The sequence below is a fragment of the Clarias gariepinus genome, chromosome 20, assembly GCF_024256425.1.
Source record: "Clarias gariepinus isolate MV-2021 ecotype Netherlands chromosome 20, CGAR_prim_01v2, whole genome shotgun sequence".
Lineage (NCBI taxonomy): Eukaryota > Metazoa > Chordata > Actinopteri > Siluriformes > Clariidae > Clarias > Clarias gariepinus.
Window position 1 is genome coordinate 29258860 of NC_071119.1, and position 17726 is coordinate 29276585.

Below are 17726 nucleotides of genomic sequence, written 5' to 3' on the forward strand. Positions count from 1 at the left end.
CAACCGTTGAAGTGCCGATGTTGTCCCCCAGCCATCCGCGTAGCTAAAAATCCCTAAACCGTTTCCCATTCATTTTCAAAGGTAGTGCAAAACCACTACGGATGCAATATACTTCCGGCCGCCGGTGGCTGCTGCGGAGCCCGCTGGCGTCTGTTCTGCGCGCTGATTGGTCGAGCCGCCTTAGAAAAAACCCTAAACCTTTACCTATTCATTTTCAACGGTAGTGTTAAACCACTACGGATGTAATATACTTTCGGCCGCCGGTGGCGATGTGTGGCCTCTGGCGTCGTTCTGCGCGCTGATTCAAGTACCCCTGTCTGCGAGAAGCCCCCGTCTGCAGCCTGCAGATCGGGGCGGGGCTGATTCTTATTGGTTGTAAAATAATTAATGACATCGACGCAACTTTCCTCCCACAACTCCTCTCATTGGTTAGTGAAATGTATTGAAATCGCTGCCACGATAAACAGGAAATGCAGTTGGAAACAATACTTATGAATTATACATTTTATACAAATGCTGAATCCTTTGCTTATTTAGTCAGCTTTTAGATGCGTACAAATCTCAGTTTTTTTTTAAATGTACGCTTATGACTGGTTTGTGGTTTAAGGTTACATACATTTACAAACAAGACTTTCGCTGTTTAGTTATCCCATTTCTGGCAATCCGTGACTGTAAAAATGTCAACCAATCGAGTTTATTTACAGCTTTCTTTTATATTGTTAATAAAATACATAAATGTGGAATATTCTCACCACTATCCTTATGTTAATAAATTAATAAATAGATAATTGTTGTTAAACATCAGAAGTGTTTATAAATACAAACATTTATGACAAATGAATGAATTTATTATTGAAGATGATACTGTTTACAGTTTCAGCAAAGCATTACTTCTCCCCAATTCTCCCTCCCCATTTGATAATGGCACGTGAAACAGCAGTCTGGCTCCTCTGTGCCATCATAAAATCCTCTGAGGTAATCACGTTTCCCATTGCCGCAATAACCGAAGCAGGTCTCGAATAACGTTTTGCATATTTTGCATTAATTTCAAAAGGCACTCATAATTCAGCCCTTGATGTTTCACTCCAACTTTCCCAGTTCACTACACCTGTAGCCAAAAACACACGCACAAAGCAGAACTCATCTAGGATTGTTAGCCATGATACAGCTTTAAAAATACAATAAGCAAAATTACAAAAAATAAAAAAAAGGACAGATGCTTACTGTCAAGCCATGCATAGTGTGCCTTCTGTCTGAACTGGGTCCTGTTCACAATTGCACTAAAGCAATTGCAAGTAAGTAAATTATTCATGTAGGCAGCATCTCCATCCTGTAGCACTTTTTCCAAGAGTATGATCTCCAAGATCTCCATGGGTAACTGGAAAGTATATGGAAAACATTTAACTCTTCATTTGCTTGAATGAAACAGGAGAGTATTCCAGCACTTAAGAGATTTACTGTACATCCAAAAGTTGCAACTCAGGAGTCATGATTGCCTTTTGTGCCTAAAGAGGATAGCAGAGAAGACATGTAATTCTACATATGTTAAGAGAATACGACAAAAAAAGTCATATTACTGTAAGTGTAATTATTATTAAGTGTATTATTTTCAGTTTGCCTCTTGAGTCTCTTTGTTGCCCGTCTTTCTTCTTCAGACCTGTAATGAAATGTAGTAAAGGAGAGGTATGTTATTATTATTTTAAAAACTTTTATTTACATAATAAAAAGTGCTACACATTTAAAATTAAAAATTGAATGATTTCCATTAAACGTACAAAAGTTATTTTCTTTGTGCTTTTGTTCATGACCCTAAATAGATTAAAAACAAGCAATTATGCATATCGCAATATGTACATTTACAATTTCTTTAATCATTTTTATTATATTGCACAGGCCTAGTACTGTATGTATAATGTAAAAGCGCACCTCAGCAAAAAATTTAGTGCTAGTTTAAAAAATTTAGAGAAATAAAGAAAAGACAATAAACCTCAAGGTGAAATTCTCCTAAAGAAGCAAACACCACCATCTCCTAATACCAGGCATGTCTGTCTGAGGGGGAAAAATAAAAAATAAATTATATATTTATTTATACTTTCTAATTACTTTTTAATTATATGGCAGATATACGTTAGAGTTTTTACTTACCTCTGTAAAATCAAAGTTCCCTGCGGTTGCAAAGCTCAGGGAATACTGGAATTGTAAACATTACAAATACATTTGTTCTATACTGGATCAAAATCTAGTAAGAAAACATCAGCTCTATAAACTTACCATAAGGACAAAAATGCCACAGTTGTTGCTTAAATGTTGTCGTGGAAGGCCCTGTTGATGTAGCCATGAACACTGTCAATCTACCTTGAAAAACTAATTATTTAAACATTATTTTACATTTATTTTTTTAAATGAATATTGGTACCATATCGTTGACACATTATTCATGCCAAGGCCCAGGAGAAATGATCTGTGCAATATTTCTGTGATGAGAAAAACAAAACAAATCATTACTTTTAAAAAAAATAATACACATGGTTAGGAACAAACAGTCTTTTTAAAAATGTGGTAAAGAACAACAATACAATTTTACAATACAATTTTTATTTATAGAGCACAATTTAAAAAACAACCGAGGTTGACCAAAGTGCTTTACAACACTATTAATAAATACACAGTAAGACAGACACAAATTATAAAACATGATATCACACAAGCTGTAAACACAGGCGAAGTTCCTAAGGCCAAAAACACAGAACAATAGTTCAAGAGATGTTGAACGCCAAGGAAAATAGATAAGTTTTAAGAGTGGACTTAAAAACAGACAAGGTTGGAGCAGTTCTGATGTGAAACGGGAGATCGTTCCATAACTTTGGACCAACAACAGAAAAGGCACGGTCACCTCTGGTTTTTAGTCTTGTCCTAGGCACTTGCAACAAATTAAAATTAGTAGATCTGAGTGATCTTGGTGGAATGTAAGGCTGTAACAAATCAGTTAAGTACTGTGGGGCCAGACTATGTAAAGATTTAAAAACAAACATTAGGATTTTGTAGTCAATTCTATATTTAACTGGCAGCCAATGAAGTGAAATTAAAACCGGCGTAATATTCTCGTATTTGCACTTTCCTGTGAGAAGCCGGGCTGCTGCATTTTGGACTAACTGCAATCGAGAGACACAAGACTGAGAGACACCGACATATAAAGAGTTGCAGTAGTCAAGCCGAGATGTTACAAATGCATGCATGGCTATTTCAAGCTTCTTTAGAGATAGAAATGGCTTTACTTTTGAAAGAAGACGAATATGATAAAAACAAGACTTAACCACTGTACTTATCTGCTTATCAAATTTGAGGTTACTGTCAAACAAAACACCCAGGTTTCTGACACATGAGGTACTGTACGGTGATAGAGATGTACTTTTAAAATCATATACGCATTGATCAGTGGGACCAAACACTATGAATTCAGTTTTACTCTCATTGAGGCTCAGAAAGTTTGTTGCCAGCCAAAGTTTTAGCTCCTCCAAACAATCCAGAATAGGCTTAAAGGCATCCTTGTTTCCACACTTTAAAGGAATATAAATCTGAGTATCATCTGCGTACAGATGGAAAGAGACCCCATATTTACTAAAGATAGACCCTAATGGAAGCAGATAAAGAGAGAACAACGCTGGACCCAGAATCGATCCCTGAGGTACACCAGATCTTAACTGTATCTCAGAAGAGGAATGGTGCCCAATATTGACCACAAACCTCCTATCAGAAAGATATGACCTAAACCATTGTAATACTATGCCCCGTAAACCAACGCATGTTTCAAGACGTGAAATTAGAACGTTATGATTGACCAGATCAAAGGCAGAGCTGAGGTCTAGCAAAACCAAAGCCGTAAACTGGCCAGAGTCCGTAGTCAACATGACATCATTTAAAACTCGTAAGAGGGCTGACTCCGTGCTATGGCAAGATTTAAAACCAGACTGAAACTTTTCGCAAATAGAGTTATAAGATAAATGTGACTGAAGTTGGTTTAAAACAACTTTCTCAAGGATTTTAGATAAAAAAGGCAGATTTGAAATGGGACGGAAATTAGACAGCAGTGTGGAATCGAGATTTGTTTTTTTAAGATGAGGTCTCACTGTAGCAAGTTTGAAATCATGGGGAACAGTACCGGTTTGGAGACACTTGTTAATAACAGACAGCAGATCAGGGCCAACAGTGTCAATAATCTGCCTGAGAAAGCGTGGTGGAATAACATCCTGGGGGCACATTGTGGATTTCAAACTAGACATAGTCCTAATCAAGGTGTTCAGGTTCACAGACTCAAATCCAGACCAAATAGAACCAGAATATGGAGCATCAACCAATTTGTATGAAGACATTGACAATGTAGCTGTTATTTCAGAGATCTTATCATTAAAATAAACAGCAAAATTCTCACATAGAGTGACAGATACCTCAGGAAAAAGATTAACTTTTGGATGAAGTGCAGTCTCGATAGTAGAAAATAAAATATTTGGCTTATAGCTGTTTTGTGTTATTAACTGTGAAAAATATTTACACTTTGCTGCCTTAGCAGCTCGCTGAAAGGCAGAAAGAGAGTCCCGTAAGATTTCATATGAAACTTGTAATTTATCTTTTTTCCACTTTCGTTCTGCCTTTCTACAAGCCTGTCTAAGGGAACGAGTGGTATCATTATGCCAAAATACTGAATTTTGCTTACGTTTTTTCACCCTTAGTGGTGCGATAGAATTTAAGATATTTGAACAGTTATTATTAAAATTACTAAGATGTTCATTTGCATCCAAGCAACAGGTGAGAGATTCCATAACCTGAGTAGCACTTAATAGTTCATACTTCGAAGAGAATTCTTCTCTTGAGCGATCCGTAAAAATACGAGTCCAGCGTAACAGTGATGATTGGCTTGGGTTATTTCCGTCGAACAACATAGAAAACCGAATAGGCAAATGGTCAGATATACCAGCGTCCATGATCTTTATATCAAACAGTGACAGACCACGAGATAGGATTAAATCCAAAGTATGTCCCTGAGCATGAGTAGGTCCAGTCACCCATTGCACAAAATCAAAGGAATCAAGTAAACTAAGAAAATCCTTTGAAAGTGGTTTAGAGCCACAACACACATGGATGTTAAAATCTCCCAGTATTAAGATCCTGTCATAACTAACGACAATTTCACTCAGAAATTGAGCAAATTCATTAAGAAAATCCTTATTAACATTGGGTGGTCGATAGATGACAGCAAAAACAACAGGGTTCACTAGAGAAAGTTGAAACAACAGAACTTCAAAACAGTTATGAGGCCCAGTTGACAGTCGGCTGCAGAGATACGAGTTTTTGAACACTGTAGCCAAGCCCCCACCACGGCCAGATAACCGAGGTGAATTTAAAAAGCTACAGCCCGGGGGCAGGAGTTCGGTGAAGGGACTTAAATTACCAGGTTTAATCCAAGTTTCGGTGATACATAAAGCATCCAGAGCATGTAGAGTAAAAAAGTCATTTAAGATAAAAGTCTTATTTACCAAAGAGCGTGCATTGATTAAAGCCACATGAAACAGCAACTCTCCCTGGGGTTGTGTGGATCTACGAATCGGTCGAAGGTTAGACTCATTTACTCCACCGCGACGAACACGCGGAGGAAAACGGCGCAAAGAAACAAAGCTGGGGACAACTGGTCGAAGCCAACGATACGATGCATCTAGCGAACGCCAATGAAGACGTAACCCGCGGATCATCCCAGTCCCGACAGACAGCAGGCAGGCAGAAGATCTCAAACGAGCTGCGACTCCACCTCGCTTTCCGCGTTTCCTCCTTCGCTTCCTTTTCCAGGGTAAGTCAGTAAGATGCCGACACTGGCAAACAGGGAAAATGCAGGAATGAGTGGGCCGCGAAAAGGGACAAGGCGCACAAGCGTCAATCCTAGATGACGCGCAAGTGTCGGTCCTAGCTGTTTCAAAAGCCACTCGAATGTTCAGAATGGCGGTCATACACCAACGCCGTTTCACAGCTAGTAGTTAAAATAGACATTAATAAAAACATAAACACTAAAAACAACAGAGACAGAGAGAGCGAAAAATGGCATGCCAGATACAACGGCGCCATCTTGAACAACATTGAAAAAACTTGGTTATGAACAACCACAACCTCTCAAAACAGTGCACTATAAAACCTGTAGATTTGCACATATTCTTCCTGACTGAATATTTCACCATGCAGAGGATCAAGGAAATAAATGTCATGCTTTCCCGGATTTATAATCTGTTGAGTATGTGACAATACATTCACCAGACAACAAGATGACAATTGCAGTTTATAAATCAAAAAGTAAATGAGAATACATTTTTAGAAGTTTATAAAAAATATATCATTCTTCCTTTACTGCAAAACACTTGCTCTGTGTAGATATGCTTAAATCTGAACTAAGGATGCATTCCTGTAATACCACACATGGACACAGTTCAATATATTGACAAAAAGAATAATTGTTTACATACAGAACAAATTCAGGCCGAAGCAGACGTAAGTAAATCACAAGTTAAACGGGTTAAAGATTAAGAATTACTTACACAAATCATCCAATGTCCTGGTACCCAAGTTGGGAAGATAAACCAGTCAATGTTTGTATCCAGCTTTAAAAAAATAATATTGGTCATGACCAAAACTCAGAAAAGGTGTCAGGATTTTAAAAAAGTGACTAATACATACAGGCAAGTGTAAAAGTTGCTCTTCAAGCATCCTATTTGGCCATGTAGCAACTTGATATAAATTGGCACAAAAAACATTTACATTCTTTATTGAAAAAAAAAGTGCATACTTTAAGCTATCCCTTTAAGCAGCTTAATCAATCTGAGCACAAAATACAGACTCTATCACCTGTGATTTTGCTATGGTCTCTAGCACTTTAAGGCAACAGTTGAGAACCTGTAATTAAAGAAAAAAAATTAAATAAAATACAAATAACGGAAACTCAACATAAACAGCATTGATCAATTCGATATGGAAATATTATGTGTCTTAGCTGTTTACAGTTACCTCTATGTTTTTTTCCAGGCCTAGAAAGCACAGGTCTGATCGTGTTAGGGTTATGTTGTATACAGTTGTGAGTTGCTCATCTGGAAACTTTCTGACATCCAAAGCATTATTAAGCTAGGATTCAAAAAAAAAAAAAGAAAAAACAAAACCACCAAAATAAAATAAAAAAACTTACGTGGATCAACTGTATTTTGCAAAATAAAATTTCTGAATGTAACTTACCAACTGCTGTTGCCCCAGATTTGGCATAGATCCCCAAAATGTTCTGCTTTAACAGAGTTCAGGCTTGTTACATTACATTGGCTGCAAGTTACAGTCCTTTTTGCTGAGCGTTTTGGGAGGAATGCAGGTGACTGAGGCTGAGTCTGCTGGACGCAGGACGACTGAGGATGGGGTGATGTGGAAGAATGGCTGCCAATGTGCTTCAGTAAATCTGCCCGAGTTAACACAGTCAGTGAACAATAGCAGCAGTGAAAGTGGGATTTTGCCCGACATTTCAAACTGCATTTTATGATGATGAAATCAGAAATAAAAACCAAACAAAAACAATAGTCATTACTACTGTATATATTTGTAGATAATTGTCTATACTAAAGTTAATTTGTCTTTCACTCCGGCCTGTGGACAGTCAAATAACAAGCAAATTTATTTGCGATTAAATGAAAGGTCCTTGATCAATGAAGTAGGGCTGCACCAATCATCGGCCAATATAATGCCTTAAAATAAAACAAACACTCCATTACAAATTCAGACATACATAATCATGCACAGAGCATTACTGCCCGGTTTGGTACCATAGTAATCAAGTAAAGTGACAAAAGCAAAATTGTTTAACTCACCATCGTAGTGCACTGCCACCTGGAAATGTTTTTTTATGTGGTAGTACACCAACTGTGGCATACTGGTGTATGAGCAGAAAGTCTTTTAAAGGGGTCATACAGGCCTACATGCACTTTTTTAAGCTGTTTGGACTGAACTGTGTGTTAGGAGAGTGCGTACACAACCACTCTACGATGATAAAGAGCCGCCCAGTGGTTTTCTTTTCATTTATTACAGTAACATCCCCCTTCTGAAATCAGGCCAATCGCAAATGCCTGTCGATGTGACGCCACACCACAAGAGGCCGCTCCTACACTAGTTGATTGACACTGGTGTTTTAGCAAAGACCCGCCCCGAGTGAGAAGAAGCTGTCGGCCATTGTTTTTCGCCGCTGGAGCAAAATGTTGCCTAAGCGAGTGTGGTGTACAGTTGTTGGGTGTAATAGCGAACACAGCAGTCGTCATTCACTACCTAGGGTTAGTGACCTAGGGTACCTACCTAGTGTTAGGTATCTGAGCCACTGAGGACGCAGTGGCTGAATTTAGTTTTTAAAGCTAACGTCCCCGCTGATTTACCTAAATGCGTTCATGTTTGCGATAATCAATTTTTCACCAGACTGCTTTATAAACGCGGGTCAATATAAAGCAGGTTTTACTAGGAAGCTGCTCCTAAAAATCGGATCTGTACTAACGCTTCGTGTTCCTGCTTCATCTTCACCAGGCTCGGTAAGTGTGATTCCTTTTACTATGACTCTTTGCAGATCGCCTTTTCTAATAATCACAATGAATGCGGAGTGTAAGTTAACTTATACTCTCATAGAACATGGTTATGGCTTCTTCTCTGTGTACATCCATCTCTATATAATCCCTAATTGCCCGTTTATAATAAACAATGCATTAAGGTGATTGTCTAGTTGCAAACTGTGTAGGTAGTCGGAAAACTATAAAAAACGCTATATAAACACGGAAAACGCTAAATTTTTACATTACAGATAATGTGTGTTTGTTCTATAAAAGGAAACCTAGACAGTTAGAATTAGATAGTACACACAGTAAAAGTACCTGTACTGATATTTAATCTTTATAATCCTTGTTCTCCACTGAGCATTTATATAACATGTTATAAAAACTATGCTTGCTTGTGATGCTTAATTAAGCAAAATATTTTGCACAAAACAAATTTGAATCCATGTATTTTAAATTAATAACTGATCAGTATGTCTATTATGAAATGTGCATGCCTATGTAGTCTTTATTTCATTATTATTTTTCCATGTTTCGACATCGACTGCCAGAGAAGGTCCAGGCATCAGGACCTGAAAGAGCTGTCGAACCAAAAGTCCTCCTGCGCTGGGACCACGAATGATTTTCCCAAACTAAATCTTCAATTAAATCTCTCCTTCTCATCCCATACACACGGGTTACACTGGAATGGCAGGGAAGCAGATTACTGAAAGGTATTTTCTTTGTACAAGAATCTGTAGAATTATGGAGAAGGAAGGATCTGGGCATGGAGAAGGAGATAAAATGGAGAGAATTTCAGGACTATACATTCAATGAGATGAAAAGACATAGATGGGAAAAGACAGAAATGATAATGTGAGAAAGGGGGAGACTGACGTGGAAAGCCGCAAAAATGCTTCAATCTCATTGGCTGTCACCGAGTGTCAGCTATTCACGACTGGCCACACTGTACTTGTCATGGATGCTACCAAAAAGCAAGGCAGGCCATGAGTGAAGTGCGTTGAATCTGTTTTTCTCATGCCCCTACATAACTCCTCCTTTTCTCTGTAAAATGTATTTATACAGAATACATCAAGTTCATTGTCAATTATGGCTTAATGTTAATAGTAATGCTTTTGGAAGCAAAATATTTTACTTATGTATTTCAATTACATTACAGTATTAGGAGAGATTCATCTTACCCTTTCCATCTGCACTCTGTTAGGGATTCAGCAGCCCAAGCATCCACAGAACTCTGAAGTTTAGTAAAATCATCGCAGCTAGGTAGATAAAATATTATATATTCATTAAATTTCATGTTAATGTTTCCATTTTTTAAATAATTGTCAAAACAGAATATCAATCTTTTTTTGGCAAAACTATTTCTTTAAATCAATTTTAATTGTATAAAATATCTGAAATAAAAATGTACTTACACAAGCTCTACAACATTTGATTTTCTCTGCAGTTTTGACACTGGACATGTCTGAGACGAGCAAGTTGTCTCCCATTGTGTTGTTAGGAGGTATTCAAGGCGGCAGGCGATGAAGTCCTCTTCTGTTCCAAAGGAATCCCAATATTATCCCAATCCCAGGGGTATAGTACCTGTGTAGCGCACCAGCAAATTTATGAGTTCAGGGCAGTAATTTGCATTTGCAGCACATCCATTTCCATCTTCTTCTTCCCTGGGTTTTTTCTTATTAGGATAATCGAAAATGTTGGCCAGTACTTTAACAAATGGGGAGCTTTTCTGTACTCCAAGTTCCTCTTCATCACATGGCTCTTTACTAGTGGAATTGTCTTGCTCAGAAGTAAAAGATACTGTCTGACTGTCTTGCAATAACATTCTGGAGGGCACCAACATTTTTCTTGTACAGTTCTGTCACCTTTTTGGCCAAAAAAACATCAACAATCATGTGAAGAACTGATTTTATTTTATCAAGCAAATCTGCATTTAGAAGCAATCCGAAGGAGTACAAAAACAGCTTTTTGGTAGATTTCTTTGTCTTTGAAGACACTTCTTAAAGTAGTCCTGAATGTTACACTTATTAAATGCTTGGTTGACTGCATAGATCATGGCCCACCTAAAACCAGTCTCAACCTTTTGGGGTTGCAGCTGAGTTCTAGATGCACGGGAGAACTCTCGCCCTAGACATGCTATCCAGTTGTAAATTGTTAGAGTGCTTTGGTCAGAGCTAAGCATCTCTGCAACTGGAACTGTATTTTTCGTTGATTGTAACAAAATGCACATTGTATAATAGAGAACATTATTCTGACAATTAGGTGGTCTTGACACAACTGATCCTGTGGCATCAAGGTAAAGCAGGCATCTTTTAGAGTTTTGTAGTTCTCTCAGAAGATGGAGTTGTGCATCAGTGTACATGTGGACTATAAAAGGTGAAACACTTACAAATTGCTATGCTTTACTAAGTGCTATGCTTTGTGATTGCTGGAGGTTTAGCTACATCTTGACCACTTTGAATCTCAATGCACTCCATGTATTGGTTTGTATTACAGCGATTTGCTAGTTTTTTCTCACTTGAAATTCTTTGAAGCACAGAAATTGATGGTATACCTGACTAAATGCATTGGTGAAAATTCACAAAGTTCTGATTTTAATGCCTCCTGTTCTTGATACTTTGAGTGTCTCCTGTGGTGCTCTCCTTGAGGGTGGTGAATACTTCCCTGCACCTGTACACTTACTGTTACTCCACAATTATTCTTTTTGGGCCTTTTATGTATGATAAGTACATATTTTGTACATCCTGGGGATTTACATTCTGCTTTTCCTCGCCAGTAAATACAAACTTTTTTTTCTTGAAAGGGAATGTTTAACTCTGTTATACTTGAAAGACAAAACACAATACTTGTTTACTTCTGAAATTTTACTGGCCATCAGATTTGTCCATCCATCCTTCAGTACCTCATAACTGTGTTTTTTATCTGGCTTAATCCCATTCGGTTCTAGGGATGGAAATTGTAAATTTTGGGGGGCATTTTGGTGTGGTCTCCTGTTGACCTCCTCGTCATCATCATCATCATCATTGTTGCTTTCATCATTATTTTCATCACTGTCATCTTTAAGATCCTTTTTATCACCATGTCCTATATGTCTGCATATATCAGAAATGTCAACTTTGTCTTTTTTCAAAAGTATTCATTTTCTTTTTTTGATTAGCTAAACATTCTGGACAGTACCATGGGGACATTATTCTGATATCCTCTATGCTCTCATATCCTACACATACAAGATGAAACTAGCCGTCACACTGAGCATATGGCTCACTTGGGTCATTTCTTGCTTTGCAAACACAAAAAACTTGCTCTTTATCCTCATAGTCAAAACGCCCACTAGTGGGACAATATTCTTTGCAATCCTTTTCTACGGGAAAGATTGTTTCTTTTGCTCTCGTCTTTAAATGCCGTCTGTCGCCGTGCCAAATCTCATAGAGCCACTTTCTCAAACGTATAGTGTATATTTTTTATATACCTCTTGAGCAATTCTACCCCAGACTGAGATCAGTCTTCTGTAGCCCTCAGAATCCAACAATAAATTTTTTTTTTAATTGACTGATAATTTTTTCCTCAGCTTCAGTCTGATTTTTAAAATATTTCCAGGGCATTATAAAACTTCGCTTAACACACAAAAAGGCACGTTATGGAACGTAACATAATTCGACTTCTCCTTACACTTTCCAGTCTTTATGGTTCTTTTGACAAGCGTACATACCAACTCCTTGAATGCTTTCTGGCTGTTTTAAAAGCAGGATTAAACCTCTGTTTGGCGATGACATCGGAAGATTTGCACACGAGCATTTGCGCATGTGTTCTCGTTTAGTATTAGTAGATTTAGTAGTAGTAGTTGTAGTAATAATGCTCATAAAAAAGAAGAAGAATGTATATTTAAATAATTTTTTCTTATTATACCACATATGTTGAAGGTTTAGAATAGTACATAGTTAAACCGTTCATGTTATAAAACGAAGGGTGATCGGGCCTTTTCAGTAGTTGCCCCAAAACTCTGGAACAGTTTACCACTACATATCAGAGCTTCTACATCATTGGACGTTTTTAAATCAAGCTTAAAGACACATTTTTACTCATTAGCGTTTGGGTGATGTTGTGCATGTATTTTGCATAAAAAATTTGTGTTTTGTGAATTTTCTTTTTAATTCCTTTTATATTTGTTTTATTTTATTATTATTTTTTTTCTTTTATTCTTTTATTTTTTTATTATTTTTTTGCTGTTTATTTCTATTGTAAAGCACTTTGGATTAACTACGGTTGTGTTAAACCTGTGCTCTATAAATAAATTTGACTTGACTTGACTAAACTAAATTTTACGTTTAAATGGAACACAGACACATAGGCCAGCGGTGCTTTGTTGCTGGCCCTGTTTTAAAAAGGACATACGTTAGGGTGATCAGGGTTTTTTCAAAAAGCAAGTTTAGTGAAACTTCAGAATAAATTGACTCAGCTTGGAAAAAATCATTCCCCTATTATTTTCCCCCAAAAATTATTTGTAATTATTATTATAAAAATTCCCAACCATATAGTTTATTTAAAAATTATCAAATAGTTAAAACGTGTACTATGTAAATGTAATATCACTCATATGACAAACCCTGGACCTGCTTCTCAGTTTTGTACAAATTGCTTTACACACAAATTGCTATATGTGTATGCAGAAACGCTGCTAGATATTTGTGGGTGGTTCACCCTCCCCCACCTCGTGCGCATCATCTTACTGTCTCTTCTTTTTCCTTTTTCTATACCTAATATATTTCGTTTTATATTATATGACAAGCAACAAGGGGTTTTTAAAGGCGTTCCCACCATACGAAGTATAAATATAGTAGTTTTGTATTGCTTACATCTATTAACATAGTTCATATTTTGGGGATTATTATGATTAAGGTGATTTTAGTCTGGTTTTTTTTGGGTGCCCTACGCACAGTGCGTAATGTGCGTTATGGGAGCGGCGGCCCTGTGTGTGTGTGTGTGTGTGTGTATCCACCTCTGCGAGAATGTTTTTCCTTGCAAAAAAAGTCACACATTAAAGAACGTTTGGAAGAATTGTTTTATGTCGGGAGAGGTGTATCTATATAACAAACTTTCTAATCTCTTGGGCAATGACACAAATTAAAAATTATTTGTTTATTCATGTTTGAAGCTTAATACGAATAACAGAGCAAATATAACAAATAATGTATGAGTTGAACAATTTACAATAATGAAAAATGACAATTAGACTATTTGTTTATAGCCGTTGGACCTAACGATATTACAACTACTCACGTTACTGGTATTAAGAAGTTAGACTTTTAAGTGTACAACCTCTGGCAAAAAATATGGAATCACCACTCTTGGAAAATGTTAATTTAGTTGTTTTACATTGCAAGAAATATAAATCACAGACATGACACAACTATTATATTTAACAGCTGAACATTCTGGCTTTGTAAAACATACCTAAAGAAATTAAGGGAAAGTGATACAATTAATGGCACATTTTTTTTTTTTAAATAAAAGAAGGAAAAAAATTATGGAATCACTCAATAATAAGAAAAGAATTATGGAATCACTTTGTAATTTGCAATTCTTAAACAAACAACAGCACAAGTCTAATTCTGCAAATTAGGCAGCAGTTAAAAGAGCGTGTGCAGACCTTACTGTTTTACCTGTTTGATTGACTGGAAACATGGCCTTAACAAAGGGAGATGTCAATTGAAACAATGTAAAGGATTATAAAACTTATAAAGATTTTGGTTGTTCCCAGTCAGCTGTGTGTAAAATATGGAGCATAATGGTAAGGTTGTAAAAGGCTAACATACTGGTAGACCAAGGATGATGCCAAAGCGTCAGGACAGAAACCTTACAGCAATATGCCATTAAAATAGAAAATGCACTACTAAAGAAATAAAAACAAAGGGACAGAAACAGGAGTCAATGTTTGTGACTGAACTGTAAGAATTCGGCTGAAGGAAATGGGAAAGACGTAGAGAAAAGCCGAACGTAAAGCATCATTAACACGTGAGCAGAAGAAAACAAAGTTACAGTGGAAGCAGACATGGACTGGTGATAATTGGATGAATAAGGTTTGCAGTAATGAATCCTAAATCTGCATTGCCCAAGAAGATGATACTGGAACTTTTGTTTGGTGCCACATCAGTGAAACATATAAACATGACAGCCTAAAAAAACATTTCCACAGTTGTTGGTGATATTGGGTCGCATGTCCGATAAAGGAGCAGGGCAGATGGCAGTCATTACCTCTACTGTAAATGCACATGTGTACACTGAGGTGTTGGACACTCAGCTCTTTTATTTACACTGAACCATCAGGCAGCATTCAGCAGGAGCCATCAAAAAGAGGAAACATGCCTTTGTCTTTCAATAACATATAAATAACATAAGAAATATAAAAAAATATAGCCCTGCCCCTCTCTGCGCTTAATTAACTTGATCCATGCATGACTAATCACGTGATTGGTTGCATGGTACGCACGTCATTCAGCCACAATCCGGTGAATATCATTATATATTTCTACTTTTTATTTAAAAATTTTTTTTAAAGCATACAATAAAACGGCTCTTGACCACGAGGCAGCTCTCTAGATCATTCACTAAAAAGAGCCGACTTAAAGGTCCGGTTCGTTTGTGACCGACACATCTCTAATGGCCAGTAAACAGTCCAGATCTCATTCCAACTGAAAATTAATGGTGGAAATTAATAAAAAAAAATGGAAAGCTGCAAAGCTGATCTGTCAACTGCAATGTGAGAATGTTGAAACCTGATTGATGAATAATATTGTTTTTCATTAAAAAAAGGTCTATGTCTCAAAAGAATGTACTGTATGTTGTCAATATAACCAGAGGAGGGCCAACAAAGTAAAATAACTTCGTGTCACATCGGTGATTTTGGATTTTTTGTTTTAAAGTAAATTAACTGAATGTACATCCGACAAGAGTGGCGATTCCATATTTGTTGCCAGGGGTTGTATTTTAGTGGTAATTCAATTGCAAGTAATCTACTTCAGTGTTTAATTATTTCGCTTTCTTATAGTAATTTGAAATAAGTAAATAAAATTTAATTAAATAAAATAGTCAAATAAAATCAAGACATCTGTCTTCTTATTCACACTATTGTGCATAATAGAATGACATATTTCCATTTAATTTTTAAAGTGTAAAATCAATCTGTGCCAGGACAATTTCACTTTCACTATATAATTCGGTACCAGTTGTGTATTGTATAGTTCATATTTGCCTGGCCAGAATGGTTTAAGCCACCAAAATAACGTTTTATGGATAAACTGCGCAGCTTTCGCCAATGTAAACACTCCCGTTAGTAACGAGGCGAATAAGGAGCTAACTTCAGCCTCGTATCTAACGGTCATATTTTAAAGTCATACCGTACAGTCATAAAGTACAAAACGTTTTTGTTGGTGTTTAATTTTTTTCTATGATTAATACTTATTTGTGGTGTTTTATGTTTTGTACATCTTTTCAAATTGAGACCTCATTTGTAAGTTGCTGCTGGTGTAAAACAGTGTTTTTATTAAATATAAAATTAAAACCTCTTATGCTTCCTTCCTTCACAAAATTCTGTTGACCATAGTTAATCATAATTAACCGAGGGTTTTTAACTAAAATAATGGGAGGGGGTAGTTTTAATAAAATGACGTCTATCTGACATGAATCAGACCTTTGGCAGATGTATGAACACCTGATTAACATCGTCTAAAGAGCGGATCAGGGTCGTTTTAATTCATTTACGTCTTAAATATGTAGGCTAAGCGTCGTTCTAACATCGGGCACAAACGCCCTCTGCCAGACATCTGCCAGATGAAAAAGACGACTTCGCATAGACGTCTCCGCGATGTGTGTGTGTGCTATCTGGGGGGCCAACAGTGCTAACCACTACACCACCATTCTCACATGTTTTAAATGACTGTTTTCTCACATAATTATAAGATCTGTTTCTGGCTGATATACATTTAGGACTGTGGTCAGGAACAGGTCACATGACTCAACAACTGGTATTTTTGGAAGAGACTCAAAATAACACAATAAATCACCACAACACTAAAACAGTTAAAGACTGCCACCTGCTGTTTAAACAGTAATAAACACAACTGGATTATAAACATGCAAGAATAAATGTTTTAATAATATACAAGCACAAAGTGAAATATTTATATTTAAAATGTAAACACAAAAGCCTTTATATTGTGTAAAATAAACTCCATATCAGACCTTACACACTAATCAACACCTTCTGACCAATCAGAGCTCAGAACTCAACATCAGCAGTGGAGTAAATCACTGTAACAAAAGAACATTATCATTTAAAAAGTCATGTTTTATGCAAAATTATATCATTTAAATCTACTTTATATTAAACATTTTATAGCACATCAGCAAACTACACATTAATAAATCATAATAAATTAAGAGAAGGAATTTATGTAAGTTTCCATAAAGATCTTTAAATAAACTGAAACATATTCTTTCTTTCTTTCTTTCTTTCTTTATTATTATGATTATTATTATTAAATATAAAGTGCCACCTGGCCCTTGGATCCTCCCTGAAGGTGACTGACTGTAATTCTACACCTGCTTGTGAAACTGAAAGTCCAGTGAGTGTAGATGATCTGTAGGAGTTTAATGGACACTTTCCAGATGATTGAGTTCTTCCTGGTTGATGTGAATCTTTCTGACACACAGTGTTCCCTACTGCCATGATTTCAGGTAAGAGAATGCTTTAGTGCTGTTTATTCTCTCCTGTGTTGTGTGTGAAAGGTGAGGTGGGACTGCAGATAAGTCATGTCGCTTTATTACACAACTCATTCAGCACAACAGACACTCCTGAACCCGTCTACCTGTTACATGTAATAAAATGTAATATGTGTTTTGTACATAATAATTTCATGTTTCCAAGATGAACATGAATAAATGATGTTGTATTTACATGAAATTCAACAACTTAACATGTATTAGATTCAATCATGTTGAGATAAACCAAAGAGATCTTCTCACTATGAAAACCGGAAATATCAGATTTCTCAAACATCGCGAGAAGAGAACACAGCGTGTTGAGAAGAAACGTTTGGCGCGCGTGTGGAAAAGGTAAGCAGGAAT

At 36.6% G+C, this 17726-nt stretch overlaps 1 protein-coding gene and 1 long non-coding RNA gene across 2 annotated transcripts in view; one reads left to right on the top strand and one right to left on the bottom strand.

Moving 5' to 3' along the window:
* Positions 1–1474: 1474 nt before the first annotated feature.
* Positions 1475–2182, bottom strand: LOC128508815 (uncharacterized). Its single transcript, XR_008355959.1, has 3 exons — positions 2146–2182; positions 1988–2049; positions 1475–1657 (listed from the first exon to the last, which is right to left on the bottom strand). It is a non-coding gene; the product is annotated as an uncharacterized LOC128508815 (long non-coding RNA).
* Positions 2183–7384: 5202 nt separating this feature from the next.
* Positions 7385–17726, top strand: part of LOC128508473 (E3 ubiquitin-protein ligase TRIM17-like) — a 36579-nt gene continuing 26237 nt past the window's right edge. Inside the window, exon 1 of the mRNA XM_053479819.1 lies at positions 7385–7517. Within this exon, the coding sequence (XP_053335794.1) occupies positions 7385–7517 (133 nt within the window). The remainder of the gene's footprint in view (positions 7518–17726) is intronic.